Consider the following 26,021-nt stretch of genomic DNA (forward strand, 5'->3'; position numbering starts at 1 on the left):
CACCTTGCGTGCACAGTCACACCCAGCTGTCTGCAGTCTGCTGACAGGCGCTCTATGTCCACAGCAAAGCATATGAGCAAAGCAATCACACAAGAATGAGTTCACGCCTTCACCCTTATGTGTTTTATTTTATTTCCACTCTTTCTGTCTGTCATGTAAACTACAATTTAAGTGGTGGAAATGACATTATCCGGCCGGGTGGCTTCACACTGTCACGCACGCTCAGATGTTGGCTGGTCCTCATGAGGGTGTGAGCCATGCACACACATGTGCACTGCGTGTTCTCCAGCTGAGTTGCAGTACACAGTGATCAGCTGGTCCAGTGGCACAGTTACACCCATGTGTGTTGCTAAGTGATTCCACACTCATGTTACACTTTGACAATTTTCACAGACGGGTTGAATGCGATCGCCTGCTGTCTACTATCGTACCAGGTGCATGAATAGCCCGGCCATTTCTAAGTGTGCAGCAAGCGGTGTTAGATGTCCATGTGTGACACCTGGAATTTGGCCAACACCTGCCAAGAGGGGGATTGAATGAGCACACGCAGGGCATTCGCTGTCTTTCAGCCGCTTGTGTGCGCAAATGGCTGTAGCGATAAGTGTACCGATTTTTCACGAATGCTATGCAATTCCTCCTTCGTGCGCTAGTCGGCTTCAATCGTGTTATGTGTGAAATGGCCCTTAACTGTGTACAACCTCAAAGTAGCTAGTACGGGGATTTAAAAGCTCATCCAGTATAAGAAAATGCACAATCGAGGTTATTGCAAACAGTGTCTACAACACATCTTTACTGTTAATAACACAATTTAATTGCCGACAGTGTCCATGGAGGGACTCACTGGTTACCTTCAAGGTATATAAAAAGAAGTGATTATGAACAGGATCAAAGTGTAGGCAGAGAACAAATAAAGGGGGACGATTGTTGTCTGCTCCTCAGATGACCTCAAACCTCCCGTTGTTTGTGTTCTCACTGCAGACCTGGGATCAGGTTACCTCGGGATCTGCCCTAGACTGCACCATTAGTCGGCTGAAAAGATATCTGAATTTAGAGCAGAACTGTCAGATTGTAAATGAGATGAAAAGCTACTGTGAGGTAGAATAGCCAATCCAGAACACTTCACCTTTTACTTGCCCAACTAACAAAAGCCATTCAGGACTGAGCTATACCCCGTGTTCTCAATACAAGTCGTGCTTTGCACGACTGTACACACTGCAGCGGTCTGTCTTCAGAGACTTACAAAAACCATAAATGCCACCATTCATCATTCTCTTACAAAAGAGGAAAGAGAGAAAATTTATGCTGCCCGCCGATCTATAGTGACGATGTCAAGTTGCATTCAGGTTGGCACTCAGCAGTGTTGGGTCACAGATAGAGTTTATACAATGTTCTCAAGTACAATCGTCAGGGGAGAAAGGTGAAGGACCGACATGGCTCAGTGTCAAATAACCATCCAGGCCATTTGGATATTTTATGTCGATCACCCATTATATTACTTTTGGTAATCATTTTCCAAATCATGTAAGTGGAACAATGAACTGTAAACAGAAAAAAAAATCAACTACCTGATACATGAAGCCATGAAAGCAAGCAATTCATGTTTTGCGACCCTATGCAGCAGTAGCACATGCAGAACTATAGTTTTCAGTCCTGTGTTTTTACCCATACATGTGTGAACAAAATAACTTGAAGAGTTTTGATCTAATTTTGAACGAGCATGGTAAAATGAAGAATCATCCAAGGTCAAAGAGATTTGATTTTGAAAAAAATTATTGGTTAAAAATCAAGGTCAAAGGCCAAGGTCAAAGTTTCTGTGCCAGATTCTGATTAGGGCTATTCCAATTAAAGACACCCCTGTTAAGCACAAATAGGAAATTATATGTATAACCTATCAATTGGTCACACGATCTTTGATCTTGGGTGATCTGAACAGGTCAAACTCAAGATCATGTTTAACTCAAATGGCTAAGAGCCAATAGGGAGTAAATGTGGTGGAAGAATAGTCAAGGATTAATGCAGTTCAATTTTCAAGATAACTGATTCAGTGCCAAGACCACACAGAACGATATTATGGTTCATGCAAAGAATGAATTTGCATGATTCAAATGATTCAAACGTGTATGGCACAGTTACTGGATTCTCTGACTGCCTATTACAGCTTTAGTACAATTAAAGCTGCGAAGCACGTTTGGTTACATTTATGGATGGTGCATTCATGCACTGTCATAAAGACAGCTATGTAATCTTGTTGCAAAGTTGAATACAAAGTAATAATTAAAAGAAAAACAATTATCCAACACATCAAAATGACCAGTATGGCATTTTAAACAAATTCCATTCTATTTTTATAAATTGATCTTAAATGGAACCAACTAACAAATGTCTTGTCATTATTTGGTTGCAGTCTGGGTAGAAATAATAATAATAATAATAATAATAATAATAATAATAATAATAATAATAATAATAATAATAATAAAATCTATTTTGGGCCTCTCTGTTGTAACAGAGATCAACAAAATCAAAAAGCTGGTGCAATCACAGTTGAAGTTCCGTGCAGTCGCGGGAGCCTATAGAAACAGTATAAAATGCAGTGTTGAAGAAATAACTACAAAAATTCATTTGTGCATGGGTTTGTAAAGAATAAAGTCATCCAACGTCAGTAGAAAGACAGTGCCAAAGGTTGGACTGTGTGATAGTTTAACATCTTCCAGTGTTTGTTGCTATTCCCTGACCTTTGTGCCTTGTATCTGTGGCACTGCATGCAGAAAGGGAGAGAAAAGGTTTGCGGTCATGCACCACAAAGGGTGCATGCTGCTGTAGTCGAAGCATCAGTGCAAGTGATTCCTGGTGATGGACGATTGCAATAGATTTGCAGCTTTCTATTGGATATTAATCAGTTGTAAATCCCAGAGATTGAAATCCGATAGATGTAATTCCAGTGATGCAGTGGGGTGCAGCAAACATAATCCAAACACAGGCCAGTAGTAATGATAGATGCTAGCCAGTCAGTGATATTGTGCAGGCAACATTAGTAGCTGCTACATGAAAAACAGGTTAAACTTGCGTTCCGATCTCAGTGTTTCTTTCTGTCTTTGTGCAGAAATTTTGTTGCACATACCATCAAACTATCATCTAACAGCAAAGAAACACCAAATTGAAAAAAAGAATGCAATGGTGAACAATGATAAGCACAACCCAAATTGATGAAGACTGTTTCATACTTTGGCTCTAAAATCACAGATTCAGGAGGTAACCTGTTACGGATTAGACAAACACACGTCACTGATTAGATCACGTCATTATGAGCAAATTAAGTTCTGAAATATGGAAGTCCATAAGAAAAACACAAAGGGTCAAAAGGTGCTCTGCTTTTGTGCAGTGTACAGTCATGATCTGTGTTCAGTGTCAACCTTTACTAAGACTGAGAGAGTAAAAAAGCTATCAAAGTGGCTGTCAAACTCAGGTCACAAAACCTTTCAGGCAAATGTGCCTGTTGCAAGTACACAGATTGTCAAGAGTCAGCAAGCAAAGTGTTAAACCAGTATCTGGAATCTACTTTTTACTTTACAGCCTGTCATATTCCAAAACCCCTCACAATATTTGAGCTTTTGAGATTTGTGAGGGATTTACAAATAGCTAGCTCTGCAGCTCGATATTTTCATCATCAGGAACAACTCTGAATGGCTTTTCATAAACAGCACTGTAGCGATGTACAGTCAAGTCCATGAGTTAGTAGAAGAGCACTGCCCCGTTGACACAAGCTACTTTTTGGAACCAGTTCCTCTGCTTGAACTACCAGGTTTGTTTCCTGATCGACGAACAGGCATCTTGGATACAGGGATCCTGGTGCGTGCTGGGGCTGGCGCTTGGTTCTTTGGTCGATGGGCTTCAGACTCTTGGACAGATGAGAGAGATGACTGGCTGACAGAGTGAGGGGGTGTGGCTTGTCTGGTGCTTACCGGGATCTTGGATTCTCGGGGCAGGCTGGTGCTGCCTTTCATTGATCGGAAGGAAGTGGAGGAAGAGGAAGGAGGAGGAGTTGTTTGGGAGTGGGAGCTTTGTTTGCATTCAGTGGAGGGGGAAGGAGTACTGGTGAAATCTTCATCGCCCTCCTGCTCTTCGTCATCACCTTCCACTTCAGGGTCATTGTAGAGATCATACAGGTGGTCTCCAGAGCAACTGTCACGTGATAGGGGCACCTTCTGGTTGCGCTGCAGCCCAATCTCATCAGGTGTTGCTGTTGGGGTTGCAGAGGGAGTTTCCCAGTAGCCTTCATCACTGAGAGGCTCCTTTTCATTCGGTGATGTGGCATGATGCCCATACAAGTGAGGGAGGGGTAGCTTAGCTGCCCGGCCTCCTGCTCCCCCAACCACTGGGATTTTACTGAGCCCAAGAGCTTTCACCTGGGGCACCTTTCTGTCTGCACTCCTGAGTGAAAGGTGGCTGCTTGTAGGGTTGGCGGTAGAGCAAGGGGGATAAGTAGCAGTTGGTGTTGAGGAGGGAGGTTGGAGAGATCTGGGCAAAGCAGGAGAGTTTTCCCCTGTGGCTGGCAGCATGTGCCACAGCCCCTGCATGTCTGCATCATCTACTCCTTCTGGACTTGCCATTTCCTCCCCCCCACCCATGTAAGCAACCACCCCACTACCAGCTGGGGGCTGCTGTAGTGCAGGTGTCACGCGGGCACGTGCATGAAGCGGCACAGAAACTGAACTAGGGGAAATGGAGAACATTGCCTGTGCCATCTGGGATGGTAATCTGGGTTTGGATGGGGAAACAAGAACCGTGGCAGCAACTCTCCCGGCACTCCCTCCTGCACTCCCACTACTTCCCCCACTACTGCTGCTACTGGTGCCACTGCCTCCATTGCCCCCATTGCCTGTTGGACACTCCTCCTCTGCATCAGCAATGATGTCGCCACAACCAGTCAGTGAATCGAAGCTCTTAAGGGATGTGACGTCTGTGAAAAGGAGGGAACATAGGCGGTCCACCGAAGGTTCAGAAGGCGGATCGCCTGTGCTACAGCGATCTGGAGGGGGTGTAGCAAGAGAGGGGGTGAGGCTTGAAACTGAGGCTTTGGCTTTTGATACAGAAGGATGGATTGGTGAGTCAGTGGGTGTGTAAGGGAAGGGTGAGTCTGGCACACAAGACGGCCCTGGCATGGCAACACAGTGCGAAGGTGTGATGGTATTGCTGGTAGCAGGAGTCTCTACTTCCTCTTCATTAGGTTCTGTCTCATGATCCCTACAATCCTCAAGGTGATGGTGTGGATGAGGTTCAAGTGTGAGAGTGATGTCCTTTACCTTTTCATCTTGGGTAATATCCCCATCCTTTTCTTTTCTCACTTCTAATACTTCCCCATCTCCTTCATTTGTTTTATCCTTACGTTTCCATCGCATGCTGCTGAAAAAGCCCTTTAGGCTCCTCCCTCTCCCAGCAAACCCCGCCCCTCCATTTTCACTCGATCTAAAACTTCCACGTCGAAGCAAAGAAAAGAAACTGAATGATTTGCTGAGCGACCTCACCGGGCCTGCCTCCTGGGCAGTCAGCCGCTCCCCTGCATTCCCATCAGCATCACTGTTGGAACCCGTTAGTCCATCGTGAGTTTTGCTCCTGATGAGATCCACCGGTGCTACTGAGCCGTTTCCACTGTCAGAAATCCCATTGTTTCCACTATTTGTGGCCCCTTTATTCCTGAAGGAGAAGAAGCTTGCCATTCCAGAGCCAGTGCGCCGCTTTCCGAAGAGTTTGAAGGCAGCTTTGTTGATCTTCCCTGTGGGTTGGGGTTCACAGTGCGGGGCCACAGGAGGCTCCACACACTCCGACTGCACCTCCATCGTCCAGCGATCTATCACTTCCACTCTACTGTCTCTCCCAGCCTTTCTGTCCTCACCACACATACACTCACCCACGCTCTCCCTCTTTCCACCCAGCTGCCTGGTGCTCTTTCACTCCCACTCTGACTTGCTCTAACGTCTGCCTGCTGGTTTTCTCTCCCTTCTTCCACCCCCCTCCTTTCCCTCCTTTCTCTTGCTCTCTCATATTCACACCCATGCTGGTTGCTACCTCACAGTATCCATAGCAACTGGGTGGGCTAAGCAGCTTTCGTCAATGTTGGCGGGGCGCCAGTGTCTGTCCCCCACTCCCTCCCCCATCCTCTTCCTCCACCTTGCTCATCACAGATGTACAGCTTGCTCTTTTATTTGTTCATTGCTCTGCTAGACTTGCTTCCATCCTTGTATCTGTACTGTCTGAATCCCAGTATTCAACGAGTAAAAGCACATACTCCAGTAGTTGTGCACAAGAAACAAATAGAAATATCAAAGGTGGTGTGCAAATTGATTTCTATATGTCAATTCCAGTTTGAAGGTGGGGAGATCAACAAGTGAAAAGATATAATATACATGCATACGTTTTAGAACTGAATATATTAAATAAATGACTTTTATGTTCAAAAGATTCTGAATGACTACTTCCATGTCCTCCAAAATAAGGAATAAATTGACCAAATACAGCTCTATATAGTTGTTGCAAACAACCAGAACAAAAACTTGCCATATGAACATACTCATCTTCTTGTCACACCAACCATATCCATAAAAGCTCTTCTTCTATTTGACCCCCTCTTCTCCTGCCTAGCGACTTCAACCTCAGCATTCTTCTCCCTAAATATACTGCATCCCTCCTCTATACATACCTAAATCATCTTGTTTCTCTCTGGTATGATCAGTCATAATCCTTTCAATCATATTGTGTCACCCCAAGCACTAATTATTTATGCACCAACCTTGGAAAAAAACCCACTGCAGACAGCTGATTTCTTTAAGAATAGCACTCCAATAAATATTTACTTCTAGTCATGCTAAAAGTTTGGAGAAAACAAATGAGGTATTTTATTTTTCATAATAGCAAACTCTTACCTGAGAAAGATTTGCTGGTGAGTTTTCTGGGCGTTAAAACTTTTCAGAATCACAACGTGGCGAAGCAGCTTTGCAATGCTACTCTGCTAATAAGAGTGCTACAACATAAGCTAACGCCACACACTTAGCTCACACATGCTTGTATGTAAAAGCTTTCAACATGGAAAAATAATATACTGTTAGAAGCACAATGTACTACAGTGTACTGTACATTACCATTTTGAAGATGCTTAGTTCTTCTCACAGTGTGGAGACCTACTGCCGTCTTGAAGTGTAGCCAAAAACCATGGCAACCAAATTAGAGTCAAAGAGCTAGAAAGCTAGAAATTTTTTTTCATACACCTACCACAAAACAATAAAAAAAAAATTAATTGAAGGCACACAGAAGTGATAGCACTAAAGGAATGTTATGAAAAAGGCTCTCACGGGCATTTTTATTCTTTATAGATTCTGACTGTAGTCCATTATAAGTTCATTGTTAAATTGAACAACTCATGCACTGCTGACTCATGCTGTATGCTAACAAGCTAATTTCAAATAGGCTTGTAAGTTGGTTAGAGCCTGGAATTTTCTTTTTTTCTTTCTGTCTTTCTTTTTTCATATTATAGCTACAAATCTAAAATAGTTTTTTCCACATTGTTGTTTAAATTTGAGGGCCCTATTTTGATCATCTACAGCGTACAGTCTAAAACCGCATACATGGGGCATGTTCAACTACACTTTGTTATTTGCATGGTGTGGAATCTGAGCACAAACTAATGCAAGGGCACAAAGGGGTTGAATTTAGTCTCTTATTTACAGTAATCATGGGTTTTCATCTGCCCTGGAACCTGGTGCATTGCTATTTAGATGGGGACATGAGTGGCTCATTTACAAGATCACCCATGCATGTCAGAAACACACATACACAAACACTATAAGATTTTCACATAACCTTAAACACAACGTGAGAAGACACCCGCTTATACAACCCCAAATCCAATGAAGTTCGGACATTGTGTAAAATGGAAATAAAAACAGAATACAATGATTTGCAAATCCTCTTCAACCTATATTCAATTGAATACTACACCACAAAGACAAGATATTTAATGTTCAAACTGAGTCTTTTTTGTTTTTGTGAAAATATTTACTCATTTTGAAATGGATGCCTGCAACACATTTCAAAAAAGTTGGGACGGGGCAACAAAAGACTTCCCAAATGTTTACTGAGTGTTGTTAGAAGGAAAGATAATGTAACACAGTGGTAAACATACCACTGTCCCACCTTTTTTGAAACATGTTGCAGGCATCCATTTAAAAATGAGCAAATATTTGCACAAAAACAATAAAGTTTATCAGTTTGAACATTAAATATCTTGTCTTTGTGGTGTATTCAATTGAATATAGGTTGAAGAGGATTTGCAAATCATTGTATTCTGTTTTTATTTACATTTTACACAACGTCCCAACTTCATTGGAATTGGGGTTGTAACCACCCACTTCACTTTGCAGCCAATCACATAGACACTGATTCACGACAGGCTTAACCCAACAACCGGCCCGGCTATGAATTGGTCCGGATACTGGACTCCATTTTGGCGTGAGATTTCCCACTCCTAAATGACCAATAGGAGAGCAGCGCTGGAATTCCCTCTCCTAAACAACCAATAGGAGAGCAGCACTCGTGCCACATCAACGTTAGGATGACGCATGGCCTGACGTCAGCATCTCGGCCGCTAACCAATCACAGGCTAGGACAGAGAGGCCAGTATCTGGCTCAATTCAAGGCCAGTTGTAGGGCTACGGCAGGCTAAGAGCTGCCCACATGGGGCCGGCTGGAGGAACAAAAGTTAGCGTAGAAAGGAAATCCGGGCTGCAGAGACCCCAGTACTGCAGATGACTCTCTGTATCAGTGTTTGAACTTTTTCAGTATAACATCTAAACTTTGAAGTCCGTTGACTGTCCGATTCTTTTTTGAGATCACTCACCACATAAAAGAACTTAACAGCCACCAAAGCTCCCTCAGATTAAATAGTGATTTACGTAAGATGAAGTTTTGTATTTTTCCATTACTTCTTAATTTTTATTGTTTGTTTTGAGAATAATTTCATTGTAGTTTGATGTACTAAAGACACATCCTTTGGTGTACAAGCAGAGTACACACATCGCAAGCTGGAAACTAGCAGCGACACTTAGCACTGCACTGCTTCTAAATTTAGCCCTTAAAATACAAAATAGAAAGTGCCCTTTTGTTTGCACCAAATAAGAGAAATGTCTACATTCATTTTGAAGTATGTTAGCCTTACTTCATGTGACATTGTGTGTGTGTGTGTGTGTGTGTGTGTGTGTGTGTGTGTGTGTGTGTGTGTGTGTGTGTGTGTGTGTGTGTGTGTGTGTGTGTGTGTGTGTGTGTGTGTGTGTGTGTGTGTGTGTGTGTGTGTCAGCATAGAACAGCTCAACATATATAAAACAAGTACATCAGAAGACTGATTTAGCATATTTAAGAAGGAAACTTGCTGATCAACAGTATGAGTGGGATAAAGCTTGGATATGGATTTAGAAGAAGTATTTCAGTGCTGTTGCACGCACACACCAGACCCACCTCCTACAGAGTTAGGGTTAGACATATCGAGCATGTGGCCTTGGTCCCTCTCCCATATGGACCCCCAGTGCCAGGTGTCTGAGAGGTGTTATAACACATAGTTTATCGGTCATCCTGTCATAGCCTGTGTGTGTGTGTGTGGTGGGGTGGGGGTTGAGGGGTAAATCCCTCAACAATATAATATTTGTTCTGATATTACCTGCACTGCTAGAGTTTACCTTGGTAACCACTATTGTTTAAGAGGCCATATAGATAATTAAAGTCTGGGTCTTTTAGTGAAGCTTAGGGCTAGTGGCTGGCGATCACCTTTGTATTTCTTCTCTTTTTCTTCTTGCTTAATGCTGACAAATTATACTGTATTTGTTGTCTTTCTGCTGCCCGATTCTGTTTTTTCTCTCTGTTTGAGGTGAGGCTCCATCCAGAGATGGGTGTGGTTGTCTTCTTCTTATTTCCAGTATCCGATCCAGTGATTTTGGCCAATACCAAAGTAATACTAATCGACATCATTGCAGGATTAATTCCACTCCCTCCAAGTGCTGTTCATTCTCAGTAGTGGTTTCTAAAAAATTGAGAATGCAATGTTAAAGTACCTTCAGCCATATGAGCATGTAATCAATAAAAGAGTGTGTAGAAAGAATGTGACCCTTTGACCACTTAAAATAGTTGAAGGTTAACCATCTTTGAACTTGTCCAAGGTCTGTGTCCCAAGAATGGTTCCTGTGAATTTGGAGACCCTGCCAGTAATACAAATGGAGTTATGCTGTGCACAGACAAATGGAGGGACGGACGCAAAGTCTACGCAATACCCGTATTTTGGCTTCAGGCAATAATAATTATACAAATGACATCCTACCCCTAATCACGCTGAATGAAAAGCAAACTGAAAATAGATCCACCAATGGCTTTACTTACCCCACTGGTTATTGATCAGCTTTTGAGAGTCTCATGATTAAAGTGTAGATGACTCAATATGTAATGTTTTTTTGAGTATTTAAGACTAAAATTAAACAACAGTTTGAAATTTTTTCCTGGTGTGCAGTTAGTGAAGCGCTAAATCTTCAGATTTTAAACTGCATGCCACTAAAAAACCAGGAACCTCCTGGTGACTCCCAACATTGGTGAAGAAAGAGGAGTTGGCATCAGTGCCAGAAAGATTATCTTAATAGCCCCATGAATTTATGGATTAATTTATGGATTTTTACAGGCTACTGACAGCCCCGTTTCCACCGAGTGGTTTGGGTCAGAGCTGCGCTGTGTTTTTGGTGTAAGAACGGTTAATTCTCACCGACATAATCCTTTTGATTGGTAGGTGGAAACACTTATATTGATGAGTGTGCACGCACGGTGCCCGCGACTTCTCCACTCGACACAGAGGCAAAACAAAGTATTTTCACATTATTTTATTGTTTTGTGGATCATGGAATAATTTCGTCACGTGAGACGTTATGGGCAGATGAGGGACTCTAGGAGTCCTTTAACTTCCAGAGCAAACGCTCGTTAACAGCAAAGACTCGATCCATCAGCCACAATAACGGATTACAGCCAGCACTGTAACCTGGCACCAAACTTCCATGTGACAAATGGACTTTTCTTCAGTCAAGACAGAAGGAATTAAATTATTTTTCAGATGTCGTTTTGTAAAGGTGGATAAGTTTTCAGGTGATCTCACTGAAATGGACAGGTAAGACTATATTATTTACTCCTTGTGTGAATGGTTTTAATATTTAATAATAACGTATTACGCTACTAAACAAAATTTATTTTAAAAATAACGGATATTTTCAGTCCCTCGTGTTATTTTTCAGATTTGAAATGTTTCTACTTTTTTCTAAGAAAACATGAATAAAAAATCCACACTTCCGCATCACTTTTTTCTAATGTCAAGGATAGTAAAAAAATCTTTTAAAATTTTTTATCAGTCGATTATGACCACAAAGCCAGGAAAAAAAGTTACTCACCTGCATTGTTTAATTTATAATCACCGTTCTGTGTTCTGAACTCTGCCAATGTCGTCACTGTTGTCAGACTGAAGGTTTTCCTCCAAGGTTTCTTCTCCCTCATTGTCATCTAAATAAGGCTCAAAACCGTAAGGCTACTTCAGAAAAACCTTCAGACTGGACTTTAAAAAAAGCTCCACACAAGAAAAAAAATCATCCGAAAACAGCTCGACCTCCGCCGTGTTTACAAATGATTTGGGCTTGAATCAGCAGGTCCAGTTCTGGTGTCACCTACACAGTGATGTATAAATATTTGTTTCACATGTTTTCCTTTGACCATAGTTTAAAAAGTGGGTCAACATGGAGATGATGTGAAGAACATATTTGTGGGCATTTTGAGCATTCTGGCTGAACTTGAGGTCAAAGTCAAACCAGGACAAAAAATATTTAGGCACTTTTGAAAGGTCATGTGATGGTCAAAGGTAAAGGTTCTACATACGTTTTTGTTATTTTTGTGCTTGTCATTGATACCACCTCATGTTTTTGGTTCTGTGCTGATATATGTTATGCTTTATAACCTACTTTAATGACCGCATAAAAAGGTTACATTACCCTGCCAGGGTGGATATGCTTATAAATCAAAAGTGGGAGAGGACCCCCCCGCCACACACACACACACACGCACGCACGCACACTGTGTTGCATGTTTTATATGGTTGATAAAATACAGTATCTATAGTATGGTGTGGTATAGTGTGATCATCTCCTGTAGTGCATTTGTCCCGACTTCTGGTTTTTCACACTGAGCTTGCTCCACTATTGGTGCTCGCTTTACTGCTTATTCCATCCTCCCAACCCCCCATGAATCTCCCTGGTACCCCGACCTAGTTACAAACCTCCTCTCCCCTGCTTCCTTCCCTCGTCTGCTTTTTCTCTTAAGCCTCCTCCTGCTCTTTCCTTTCCTCAGTTGCTGTGGACACAAGTTCGCCTCTTCCAGCCCACTGCTGTCAAACAATGTTGCCATTCATCCACCAAAAGCACCACATGGAGCCACACAAATACATTTTAGGCCTTTCCCAGAGTGAAGCATTAAACCACATCTTCCTTCTGTTTCCCCCAATAAGAAAGACGATCCCTCTCCCCTTATAAGCTGAGGGAGGTCAACATTGATTATTTGATGAGTTGAAGCAAGTTCCTATAAGTTCAGTGTGTGTGTGTGTGTGTGTGGGGGGGGGGATTGCTGTTGTCATTGTTACTTAGCAACAGGCCAGTCAGAGGAAGACCGACACACATATATCTGATTTTTCTATTTTTTTTTGTTTTGTTTTTTGTTATTGTTGTTTTGTTTTTTTTGTTTTTTTGTTTTTTTTAGAGTTCCTGCAACCTTATAAGGAAGGTCTGTGAATATGTTGGATTTATTGACCAAATAGTGCAGCAGGAAAGTGTAAGAATCATTTAGTTGTTGATACAAACACCAAATTTGTTACACAGTGCATCTGTAAAGTATTCACAAATCAAATCAAATCAAATCAATTTTATTTATATAGTGCCAAATCACAGCAAACAGTTGCCCCAAGGCGCTTTATATTGTAAGGCAAGGCCATACAATAATTACAGAAAAACCCCAACGGTCAAAACGACCCCCTGTGAGCAAGCACTTGGCAACAGTGGGAAGGAAAAACTCCCTTTTAACAGGAAGAAACCTCCAGCAGAACCAGGCTCAGGGAGGGGCAGTCTTCTGCTGGGACTGGTTGGGGCTGAGGGAGAGAACCAGGAAAAAGACATGCTGTGGAGGGGAGCAGAGATCAATCACTAATGATTAAATGCAGAGTGGTGCATACAGAGCAAAAAGAGAAAGAAACACTCAGTGCATCATGGGAAGCCCCCAGCAGTCTAAGTCTATAGCAGCTAACTAAGGGATGGTTCAGGGTCACCTGATCCAGCCCTAACTATAAGCTTTAGCAAAAAGGAAAGTTTTAAGCCTAATTCTAAAAGTAGAGAGGGTGTCTGTCTCCCTGATCTGAATTGGGAGCTGGTTCCACAGGAGAGGAGCCTGAAAGCTGAAGGCTCTGCCTTCCATTCTACTCTTACAAACCCTAGGAAATACAAGTAAGCCTCCAGTCTGAGAGCGAAGCGCTCTATTGGGGTGATATGGTACTATGAGGTCCCTAAGTTAAGATGGGACATGATTATTCAAACCCTTATAAGTAAGAAGAAGAATTTTAAATTCTATTCTAGAATTAACAGGAAGCCAATGAAGAGAGGCCAATATGGGTGAGATATGCTCTCTCCTTCTAGTCCCTGTCAGTACTCTAGCTGCAGCATTTTGAATTAACTGAAGGCTTTTCAGGGCACTTTTAGGACAACCTGATAATAATGAATTACAATAATCCAGCCTAGAGGAAATAAATGCATGAATTAGTTTTTCAGCATCACTCTGAGACAAGACCTTTCTAATTTTAGAGATATTGCGCAAATACAAAAAAGCAGTCCTACATATTTGTTTAATATGTGCATTGAATGACATATCCTGAACAAAAATGACTCCAAGATTTCTCACAGTATTACTAGAGGTCAGGGTAATGCCATCCAGAGTAAGGATCTGGTTAGACACCATGTTTCTAAAATTTGTGGGGCCAAGTACAATAACTTCAGTTTTATCTGAGTTTAAAAGCAGGAAATTAGAGATCATCCATGTCTTTATGTCTTAAGACAATCCTGCAGTTTAGCTAATTGGTGTGTGTCCTCTAGCTTCATGGATAGATAAAGCTGAGTATCATCTGCGTAACAATGAAAATTTAAGCAATGCCGTCTAATAATACTGCCTAAGGGAAACGTATAAAGTGAATAAAATTGGTCCTAGCACAGAACCTTGTGGAACTCCATAATTAACTTTAGTCTGTGAAGAAGATTCCCCATTTACATGAACAAATTGTAATCTATTAGATAAATATGATTCAAACCAACGCAGCGCAGTGCCTTTAATACCTATGGCATGCTCTAATCTCTGTAATAAAATTTTATGGGCAACAGTATCAAAAGCAGCACTGAGGTCTAACAGAACAAGCACAGAGATGAGTCCACTGTCTGAGGCCATACGAAGATCATTTGTAACCTTCACCAATGCTGTTTCTGTACTATGATGAATTCTAAAACCTGACTGAAACTCTTCAAATAGACCATTCCTCTGCAGATGATCAGTTAGCTGTTTTACAACTACCCTTTCAAGAATTTGTGAGAGAAAAGGAAGGTTGGAGATTGGCCTATAATTAGCTAAGATAGCTGGGTCAAGTGATGGCTTTTTAAGTAATGGTTTAATTACTGCCACCTTAAAAGCCTGTGGTACATAGCCAACTAATAAAGATAGATTGATCATATTTAAGATCGAAGCATTAATTAATGGTAGGGCTTCCTTGAGCAGCCTGGTAGGAATGGGGTCTAATAGACATGTTGATGGTTTGGAGGAAGTAACTAATGAAAATAACTCAGACAGAACAATCGGAGAGAAAGAGTCTAACCAAATACCGGCATCACTGAAAGCAGCCAAAGATAACGATACGTCTTTGGGATGGTTATGAGTAATTTTTTCTCTAATAGTTAAAATTTTATTAGCAAAGAAAGTCATGAAGTCATTACTAGTTAAAGTTAAAGGAATACTCGGCTCAATAGAGCTCTGACTCTTTGTCAGCCTGGCTACAGTGCTGAAAAGAAACCTGGGGTTGTTCTTATTTTCTTCAATTAGTAATGAGTAGTAAGATGTCCTAGCTTTACGGAGGGCTTTTTTATAGAGCAACAGACTCTTTTTCCAGGCTAAGTGAAGATCTTCTAAATTAGTGAGCTACAGCATCCAAAGTTGTATTCAATGAGGATGTAAAACTATTGACGAGATACTCTATCTCACTTACAGAGTTTAGGTAGCTACTCTGCCCTGTGTTGGTATATGGCATTAGAGAACATAAAGAAGGAATCATATCCTTAAACCTAGTTACAGCGCTTTCTGAAAGACTTCTAGTGTAATGAAACTTATTCCCCACTGCTGGGTATTCCATCAGAGTAAATGTAAATGTTATTAAGAAATGATCAGACAGAAGGGAGTTTTCAGGGAATACTGTTAAGTCTTCAATTTCCATACCATAAGTCAGAACAAGATCTAAGATATGATTAAAGTGGTGGGTGGACTCATTTACATTTTGAGCAAAGCCAATTGAGTCTAATAATAGATTAAATGCAGTGTTGAGGCTGTCATTCTCAGCATCTGTGTGGATGTTAAAATCGCCCACTATAATTATCTTATCTGAGCCAAGCACTAAGGTCTGAAAATTCACAGAGAAACTCACAGTAACGACCAGGTGGACGATAGATAATAACAAATAAAACTGGTTTTTGGGACTTCCAATTTGGATGGACAAGACTAAGAGTCAAGCTTTCAAATGAATTAAAGCTCTGTCTGGGTTTTTGATTAATTAATAAGCTGGAATGGAAGATTGCTGCTAATCCTCCGCCTCGGCCCGTGCTACGACAGTTCTGGCAGTCAGTGTGACTCGGGGGTGTTGACTCATTTAAACTAACATATTCATCCTGCTGTAACCAGGTTTCTGTAAGGCAGAATAAATCAATATGTTGATCAATTATTATATAATTTATTAACAGGGACTTAGAAGAGAGAGATCTAATGTTTAATAGACCACATTTAACTGTTTTAGTCTGTGGTGCAGTTGAAGGTGCTATATTATTTATTCTTTTTGAATTTTTATGCTTAAAAAGATTTTTACTGGTTATTGGTGGTCTGGGAGCAGGCACTGTCTCTACGGGGATGGGGTAATGAGGGGATGGCAGGGGGAGAGAAGCTGCAGAGAGGTGTGTAAGACTACAACTCTGCTTCCTGGTCCCAACCCTGGATAGTCACGGTTTGGAGGATTTAAGAAAATTGGCCAGATTTCTAGAAATGAGAGCTGCTCCATCCAAAGTGGGATGGATGCCGTCTCTCCTAACAAGACCAGGTTTTCTCCAGAAGCTTTGCCAATTATCTATGAAGCCCACCTCATTTTTTGGACACCACTCAGACAGCCAGCAATTCAAGGAGAACATGCGGCTAAACATGTCACTCCCGGTCCAATTGGGGAGGGGCCCAGAGAAAACTACAGAGTCCGACATTGTTTTTGCAAAGTTACACACCGATTCAATGTTAATTTTAGTGACCTCCGATTGGCGTAAATGGAGATCATTCTGTACTATCAAGAAGAACTGGACATGTTAAAACAATGTTTTGGGAAGAGGTGTGTGAAAAAAAAATTGGTTGCACTCTATATCCTGCTGAGCTATAGTATGGGGGGTACAGCACAAGCTGAAAATCATGCTTTTTCATCTGTGCAAAACACAGGAAAAACACAATAATAAACAGATTCCCTGACCATAGAAACAATAAATAACTTTTGGCCAACATGCTCTATGAACCTGTTCACCCTGACAGCACCAAATAGCATCTCTCAGGCCAAACAATGCATGCACATAATGGTTGTATTTCAGGGTTATGAGCATTGCAACGGGTGTGAACGGGTTCACGTGTTTTGGCATTTTCGCATGGTGATGATCGTTCCTGCCATGTGTTTCAGGCTTGTTTCTCGTGCATAGGTCAGTAAATAATGATTGCTGTTGGTAAGATTTGACACTATATTGCAGACAGACCAGTCTACAACAAATAATTTGTTGACTGACATGTTATTGTGTGCAACAAGCCAGTAAACGGAGGCCAGGAGTGACAGGACTGGTTGAGCCTACTGGAGCTCAGCTGGACTGGCACCAAACTAGATGGGGTCACAGTTTCCAAAAACATGAGAGTTGTCCAAGATGCTTCAGGCACCCACTTGTTTCAGTTTGGTGATTTTTTTGTCACCCCAACAAGTAACAAGCTACTTCTCAAGGTTAGCAAGTAAGCGGCGACACGGAACTCTTCTGGACCTGGATGCAGCTGAAGACCTCAGTGCTGCGGTTGCTGAGGGTGGTGTCACAGAAGTGGTAGAGGCTGTGACCTCCAGTCTGAAGGTCACTCATCCCATAGTTTTCCAAGCTGGTGACAGTGAGGATAACCTTTGTGACCAGTACAGCAGAGGCAGTCTGTCAAAGTTCTGCATTGCTGATCTGAGGTCTGTTTGTGAGAACTTTGATATCGAGGTGACTGGGTCAGGCAAACGTAAACAGGCTTACATTGCAGCTTTGCAGGACTTTCTAGCAGTGTGTGAATGCCATGCACTTTCTTGAAATATTTAGTCTTGGCACCAGAGAAGGACTTCTGTGTAAGTTTGTACTGCAGTGATCTATCTGCATATACATGTATTGTATATGTACAAGAGTTGTCACTTTGACTCAAGGGTTGTCCTGAAATTATCATCAGGAAAATACAAGGTTTTGCCTATCTGGAGAATAGTGAGCCATTGTTAAAGAACTTACCCTTGCAAAATTATTCACTTTCTCCAGTCCCCACTTCTCACTTGACCCAATGGACAAAACATAATGCCACCTACATCGCCTCAGAATAATTTCTGGAACAGCCCTCATAATCTTGAGTTCTGTGCAGTATTGATGTACTCGCCAGAGAAAATTGTGGATTTCTGTTAGTAATGATATAAACTAAATTGTTTTGGTGTAGAGATTCACTATAACTGGCTGATCACATGATGGGAGATAAATTATTCCTTACTGTCAGACCAGCTCAAGTTTGGACGTCATTAAATTTTGATTTTCTTCACGTCAAAAATCAATCAACTTCAGTATTTTGAATACTGTTTTTAATAATAACATGTGAAATATATATATTTTTGGTGTCAGTCCATGACCATGATGACATTAGGGTAAGTTTAAGGTTCTGAAAATGACATCAGTGTTGGCAGAGACTGCCAAATATGCTTATTTAGATATTGTCCAGACCCAAATTATGGTAAAAATAAATTTGCGTGTACCAACTCTTAGTGTCGAGTGCAACCAAATTTTTTTTGCTATATATACTGTATAGGTCTCCTCCTTCATACACAGCCTGATACCACACTCTGAGAATGATCTCCATTTTTGTGGTCTTGTTGTCAATATGATCATTTTTTCCTGAAATCTCGCCAAATTGAAAATAGTGTAGAAGTGCCTGATAGAAGTGTCCAAAATGTATAATATGCCCATAAATACTCATAAAATGTTGTGTATGTAATAAAAATATATACTTTGCTCTACACCATGATATGTGTATATTTTTTCTCTTGTTTCAGTGTTTACAGAGAACCTGAATGCTAAAAAGTCACTAAAACCTAGTCAAATCTTGGTCTGTAATCGGCCATTTTGGGGGGGGGGTTGGGGGTACTTACGTGTAAGGGCTTGTTACTATGGGAACCAAGATGAATTCAGAAGAAATGTTTTGTGGTTTGTCACTATATACCATGACCTTCATGCATGTAAAGTTGTATCCAAACACGCCAACCCCCACTTTCCACCCCATGATTGATTTACTCTGTCAGAAGCTCTTAAAAAGGAAAAAGCCTGAAATGTCTTTCACTGTAACTTTTTTGCTGTTGTTTAGTAATTTCTCACCATGAATCAAGCTAACAGCTAAGCTAGCATTGTTTGCAATGAATGCAAATAAATATGTCCATGCAGAAGTAAACTCTCTAGTTTCCTGTGAGACTATGCTCCCCTTTTGTATTTATCAATGTTACCCAGAGTTTTTATTTAATTTCATGTGACCATAGGACCTTTGTGGCCGGGACGGCAGTGGGATCGAACCCCGGATGGCTTGCACTAAAGATCATTCCTCTACCAGGTCATCCAAAGGGGAATTCCCCGTTAGCCAAGCTAGCAGAAACATCATTTCAATCAGGACCCAGGACCTTCATCCTGCTACATATCTCCCCACTATTTATGACTTCATCCCAAAATCACAGGTGCACTTAAGCATGTTCTGTGACTACCCACATCCTGCCGACAACCCCAGTTGTGGCCGTAGGACCTTTGTGGCCGGGATGGCGGTGGGATTCCATGGGATCCCATGGGTGGGAGACCATTCCTCTACCAGGTCAGCCAAAGGGGAATTCCCCGTTAGCCAAGCTAGCGGGAATGTCTTTTCAATCAGGGCCCAGGACCTTCATCTTGCTACATTCAATTTATTTTCATTGATATAGCGCCAAATCACAACAAAGTTGTCTCAAGGTGCTTTACACAAGTAAGGTCTAATCTTACTAACCCCCAGAGCAAGCAAACAGGCGACAGTGTTAAGGAAAAACTCTCTCTGAGGAAGAAACCTCAAGCAGACCAGACTCAAAGGGGTGACCCTTTGCTTGCGCCATGCTACCGACACGATTTACAAAACAATTCACAAAACGAATATACAGGAAATGTTGCCAGTGCACAGGACAGGAGGGTTTCAGGAACAGACACCACACCCATCTCTGGATGGAGCTGTTAATCTGTGCTAATTAGCTATCAAGTATTTGTGTTATTTGTCTGGAACTTCTGAGAAATATAAGTTAGATTTTACTTCATCATGTGTCCAAGTTTCAGACACAGGGAGATCTTCCCCTGTTGGTGAGAGCCAGTAACATTAAAAATGTGAGACTAAACTACACCTATTGTTAACACCCACAAGATATAAAAAGTGTTTTATGACTCATTTTCTGGGCCTTTCACAAGATGGAGACTGTCTGTGAGGGTCCCAGGCCTGGTTTCTAACGTGACCTTTAATAAACTCACACCTCAAACAGAGAGAAAAAACAATCTGATAAAATATTTATTTATTCATTTATTTATTTTGTACGGCTCTGATCTTACTGAGGCATGGGGATCAGAAACTGATTAGCCACTTGGAAAGAAAGGCATCGGACAGTAGTATGACTAAAACCTGTTTATTTTTTTCCCCATTTCCCAACCAAATATAAATTAAAATATAAATGTGGGATTTGTTTCTATGTGTAGCGCTTTCACCCATCTGCCTGTTTGCCTGTGTTTCTGAGTTTGTGTTTTATTTTGGGGTTTTCATCTGTCATTGTTTCCTGGCCTCCCTGTGTGGGTGTGTCTCCCCTTGTCCATTGTGTGCACCTGCATGCACTTGTGTGTGTAAGTAGAATGCATTTATATAGCACTTTTCCATCTGCATCAGACGCTCAAAGCGCCTTACAATAATGCCTCACATTCACAACCGATGTGAGGGTGCTACCATACAAGGCACCTACATACAAGGCACACTGGGAGCAACTAGGGGATGAAGGACCTTGCCCATCAGGCTGGTGTGTGTGTGTGTGTGTGTGTGTGTGTGTGTGTGTGTGTGTGTGTGTGTGTGTGTGTGTGTGTGTGTGTGTGTGTGTGTGTGTGTGTTTGCGTGTGTGTGTGTGTGTGTGTGTGTTTGGATCGTTTCCTGTTGGGGTTTGCGTTGCTGCAGAGTTTGTGGGTTGTCACAGGGTCTGTAATAGGTCCTGTTCCTCCTCAAGTCCTCCTGTTGTGCACGTATGTGTGGATGTGCGTGTCTGGGCAGGTGTGAATGTGTGTATGTTGGGATCCTGTCACGAGTACTGATAGACGTGTTGTGAATGAGGGTGTAAGAATGCATGTGAACGATTGTGTGTGTGTGTGTGTGTGTGTGTGTGTGTGTGTGTGTGTGTGTGTGTGTGTGTGTGTGTGTGTGTGTGTGTGTGTGGAATGAGTGGTGGAACAAGAGACTTAGATCTTTGTGTCCTGGGTTACATGATACTGTTACAGTGTTTACCTTTTAGTTCCTTGTTTACAGCCACGTCTTATTGTCATCATGGTTATGCTTAGTGTCAAAGTGCAGCATTATGACAGCTGTCCGCTGCGAGGGTCCCACCTCCTCGCACACCTATGGTGTTTCTTCTGTGCGTCTTTATTTCCTTGTGTTTTGGTATCTCTTATGGTTTTCGTTTTCGTTGCTGTCTTATGGTTTCTGTAAGTGTCTCTGCTGTCTCCTTTTGGACAGTAGATTTATGTTGATTTTTACACTATTTTTGGTTGTTGTCACTTTGATGAATTTTGTTTCTGTCTTTAAAGACAGTAGTTATTTTTGGAGTTGTGATTTTGGAGCCTCTGTCACTGTCATTTTGTGAAGAATTAAAACCTTTACTTTTCACTTACCTCTCGTGTCTTTGCTAAACTGCATTTTGAGGTCCAACTCATTTCGTGGGGTTTTAACTGTAACAGTTTCCCTCCTCCGGTGTGTGGACGTGAGTGTCATCTCCCTGCGTCCTGCGTGTGTGTCATGTGGATGTGTGTGTGTGCCCAGTCCCTTGCGTGCTGTTTATTGTTGTGGTCCGTTTCCCCGTCCTGTGTTTCAGTGTTATTATGTATTTTTCCTATGTGGTTATTATTCCAAGTTCCACGTTGCTTTCTGGGTTTTGGTTGCTGTTGTTGTATCAATTGTGATTTGTGTTTGCCCACTTTGTAATTATTTTCGTAGTTGTTCATATTTGTTTGTTTGCTGCTGCACGCGCTCACCTCTTAGTTGTTATTTATTTACGTGTCTTTATTTCTTTGCCTCGGCGGTTGTGTTTGGTTAGTGTTAGTAATTTTCCACTCACTCTTTGTTGTTCGTTGTATTCTTTTTCACCGGCCTTATTGGTTTTGTTCTGTCATTTTAACCTGCGTTTATTTGCCATGTGCATTTTTAGTTCCTACCATTGTTTTGTGCACCTGTTCTACTTTTTTAATCTCTGTATTTAAGTACACCTGTTCTGTTGTTCCTTTGGTGGTTCATTGTTTGCCTTGGGTTTGGTCTTTGATTTCCCCTTGTCTGATCTGCGCCTCATTTTGAGTATTCCTTTGATCTCTGGACAATCCCTATGCTCGTCTTCTGATTCCTGTTTTTTTGTTAGTTGTTCTCCCTGGTGTTTAATGGACTTTTTGTTTCCTCTGTGTTTTTGGCTATCTGGTTGGTCTCACAAACTGCCATACATTTAAATGGGCTCAGCTAATAAACCACTGAATTATTATCACATCCCTTGGAGTTCGCACGTCTGCATATTTGGGTTCTACTTCTACCACAAACCATAAGACTATGACTACAATATAAAGCATCCACTCTGCAGCCTGTTCTCACCCTCCTCACTCCAAAAAAGAAAATCTTAACTGTATTTTAATGATACATTTTCTGCTAGAGTCAAGAAGATAAAAATGTATAATTCATTTTGAGCACACTCTGTTGTCACACAGAGAAGAGAGTCGTGCACATGCAACAAAAAGCACACACTCCCAAATCCAAACACTTGCCTGACTAATTTGAGTTCCTATTTCAGTCCTGTGAGACTAAGTGGGACAGTTGGAGGACATTCTCTTTGGTTCTTACTCTGTGTAATAAGAGTTCCACATACACACAGTCCACTGTGTGTTACTGCATCTGTTGTGCTGTGTGTGTGTGTGTGTGTGTGTGTGTGTGCACTCAGCCGCTGATGGTGCTTTTAAAATTCTCCCTTCAAAGGCCTTCACCATGCCCATATCCTTGTTGAATGTGCATGTGATGGTGGTGATTGATGACATGCTTACTATTTGTCCATCTGTGTAGTCTAAAAAACCTTTTGTAATATGTTTGTTTCTAAATTATTATTTCCAAATTAAGTTCATTTGCACAGCCCTAAGTAGGTCTGAAGGGACAGAATATGGGCTTCATGAGTTACCGAAAGGCATTAGAGGGCTGACGCACATCCTCAGCTCTCTGCACACAGAGATACAAGTTGGGGATGGATTGGTTGTCTGCAAGGGTGGTTGCCATCCAGGACACAAGGTGGTTCCACCACAATGTGGTGGATGTGGTAAAGCATGGCACCAATGCATGCTCCCAGACCTGGTCCTGATCTCACCAACTACTATAATAGTGGTGTAGATAATGGAAACATTGTGCATTTGGTGGTACAAACACCAAATTTGACATGGTGATTCTCATGATATTAGCGTATCTGGTCGATTGAACGCTTGATAATTCAAGATGGTGGGTCTTTTCCAAGTTTGCTGCCAAAGTGACCTATCAAAAATCACTTTTTGCATAGAAATGTAACTATTTGATGGATTAAAATGATAGTGAAGTCAAATTCCATTTTGTTATCACTCAGTCATCTTCAACTGCTTATCCAGGATTGGATCATGGGGGCAACAGGTCCAGCGGGGGACCCCAAACGTCCCTTTCCTGGGCCACAATATCCACCTGTGACTGTAGGATACCGAGGCGTTCCCAGGCCAGTATGGCGATATAATCTCTCCACCTACTCCTGCTGCAAGGAAATCTTTGAAAGATTTTATGTGAATGAGATTACCAGCAGTTATCGGCATATACAATTGAGTATCATCAGCATAGCAATGAAAGGCAATCCCAAAACACTGCAGTATACGCCTAAGGGGTGCTACATACAGGGGAAAAAAAGCAGGGGGGCCAGAACAGATCCCTGTGGAACCCCAAACTTCATATCACTAAGATTAGAAGTAGTGTTATTGTACAAAACACAGTGAGAACGACTGGACAGGTATGACGTCAACCACGCAAGGACATTTCTAGTAATCCCAAAAAGATTCGCCAGCCTATCAAGTAAAATATGATCATCCACAGTATCAAACACAGCACTAAGATCTAACAGCACCAAAACCAAGTCCATTGCTCGCAGAAGGTCATTCACTGGTCATTTTTTTTTTTTTTTTTTTGCCAGCTTGCACTCGGCTGAGACAGACGCATTTTTCTCTTCTCCCTCCCTCCTTATCTTTCCTGCTTCTGTGGCGTGTTGTCTGTCAGGCTGCAGCTTTGCTCTTCTGGAAAACGACAAAAATGGATCTGTTAAAGTGGTCTCTGAACGCAATTGACACTATTTTTTCCACAAGACATTCGGGGGTGGAGGACCCGACCTGTCCTGCCGGGACGCATGTGATGGACTACGTGATGGACTCGTGGAGGAGATGGCAGGTCATGTGCCTTTACACGCTTTCTGTGGAGGACGTCGAAGATGTGTATATATTTGGCTTGGTGGTGACCGGCTTTCTGCTGCGTGGAGCGGGCATGGCGCTGGTTTACCGGAAAATTAAGAAAGTGGAGGCAGCATTAATTGGGCCGTCCAGGCTGCCCTACATGATTGATTTGATTGGGAAGGCAGTGGCTGCGCAGTCGGCGGGTGTTAACTGCACGCTGGAAAACATCTCGGGCAGGATTGCAGCTCTGGAAACCCACTTTGACCGTCAGTAAAGACCACATCCTACATTCAGATGTATTGAGAGCCACTCTGTTCTCAGAACTGTGGAATCTTTCAGGCGTCTGCTAATCTGGATATTTATTTGGCTTCCCCAAACACAGCTGCACTTCAAGGCCGCTGTGATAAAAACCTCCTCAAGAAGATCAACACTTAAGCCTCGCTCCCTGGTCATCCCCCTCCCCTCAGCTTCTCTAGCTCTGACGTTGACTGTGGACAGTGGACTGCTCAGGGCTGAGCCCCTCCCCCTTCCAGGATTGTCGGACAAGGCCGTTGACGGCGCCTAATAGGCTGCCTCCGGAGTGTTCTGATAAACTGGACCTTCAAATCTCGGTTGTCATCCTGCGTCTTTGTTTGTCTGTGTGATTATTGTTTTTCTGTGCTGATGGGGGTTTTTTCCTCATTGCTGCTGTGTAACACAGTGGCTATGAGGGGTTTTTTTCTCTTTCTTCCCTCGTGTGTGCTTTTTATATGTGTTTATGTACCGGGCCGGCCTATGTGTGTTGTGTGTTATGTGTGTGTCGTTTGTTATGGGTCGGTCTTGGTTTGCTCAGCCCTGCTGTTGACCAAGGCAGGGATGTACATCTGGAGCTGGTCCCCGGGCGCCTAATGGCGACTTCTGCTCCTAATTGGCAATTAGGATGGGTTAAATGCAGTAGACACATTTCATTGTGCAGGGAACATGTTCTTTTGTGCATATGACAATAAAATTCTTTTGAATCCTTTTGAATCCTACTTTAGCGAGTGCTGTCTCTGTGGTGTGATGTTTTCTAAAAGCAGACTGCAGTGGCTCAAAGAGATTATTCTCAGTCAGGTGGTCCATGAGCTGCTGTGAAACCATTTTTTTCCAGAATTTTAGAACAAAATTATAGATTTGATATTGGCCTGTAATTTTTCAATACACTAGGGTCAAGATTAGATTTCTTAAGCAATGGTTTAATCACTGCACATTTAAAGCATTTAGCAACAGATCCAGGATTTAATAAGAGGTTAAGAATTTCCAGCACAGTCGGCCCAAGAATGGTGTGGGCTCAAATAAACAGGTTGTGCTTTTTGTATCACGAGTTTCGTAAGCGCACCTAGTGAAATACTGTTAAATTCTGTAAATCCAGGTAACACCTCAATGGTAGCACCCACCTCCATAGCAGGGTGCAGTGGCTGGACCAAGGCGTGCTGAGATATGCTCGACCTAATATCTTCTATTTTCTTCTCGAAATACTCCAGGAAATCCTGTGCTGAAAAAAGGAGAGCAACTAACATGTGGCTGTCCATGAATGAGAAATGCTACCGTGTCAAACAAAAACTTTGAGTTATGCTTGTTTTTAGTAATCAAATCAGAATAATAGGCCCGCTTTGTAACAGTAATGCATGCTTG

The 26,021-nt window shown here is 42.0% G+C and overlaps 1 protein-coding gene and 1 long non-coding RNA gene across 3 annotated transcripts; one reads left to right on the forward strand and one right to left on the reverse strand.

The window, feature by feature from the left end:
* Positions 1–2,097: 2,097 nt before the first annotated feature.
* On the forward strand, positions 2,098–25,507 carry LOC117505029. Its single transcript, XR_004559019.1, has 3 exons — positions 2,098–2,267; positions 22,590–22,597; positions 25,498–25,507. It is a non-coding gene; the product is annotated as an uncharacterized LOC117505029 (long non-coding RNA).
* amer2 (APC membrane recruitment protein 2) lies at positions 3,750–6,035 on the reverse strand. 2 transcript variants are annotated; one of them, XM_034164414.1, is made up of 2 exons: positions 5,880–6,035; positions 3,750–5,845 (listed from the first exon to the last, which is right to left on the reverse strand). In XM_034164414.1, exon 2 carries the CDS (start codon positions 5,835–5,837, stop codon positions 3,765–3,767), a length of 2,073 nt encoding a protein of 690 aa, XP_034020305.1. In that variant the 5' UTR covers positions 5,838–5,845; positions 5,880–6,035; the 3' UTR covers positions 3,750–3,764. The 2 variants fall into 2 exon arrangements, with proteins under 2 accessions (XP_034020305.1, XP_034020368.1); XM_034164477.1 differs by having other exon boundaries at positions 3,750–5,840; positions 5,875–6,035.
* Positions 25,508–26,021: the final 514 nt, after the last annotated feature.

Source organism: Thalassophryne amazonica, chromosome 1 (genome assembly GCF_902500255.1).
Source record: "Thalassophryne amazonica chromosome 1, fThaAma1.1, whole genome shotgun sequence".
In the NCBI taxonomy this organism is placed as follows: Eukaryota; Metazoa; Chordata; class Actinopteri; order Batrachoidiformes; family Batrachoididae; genus Thalassophryne; species Thalassophryne amazonica.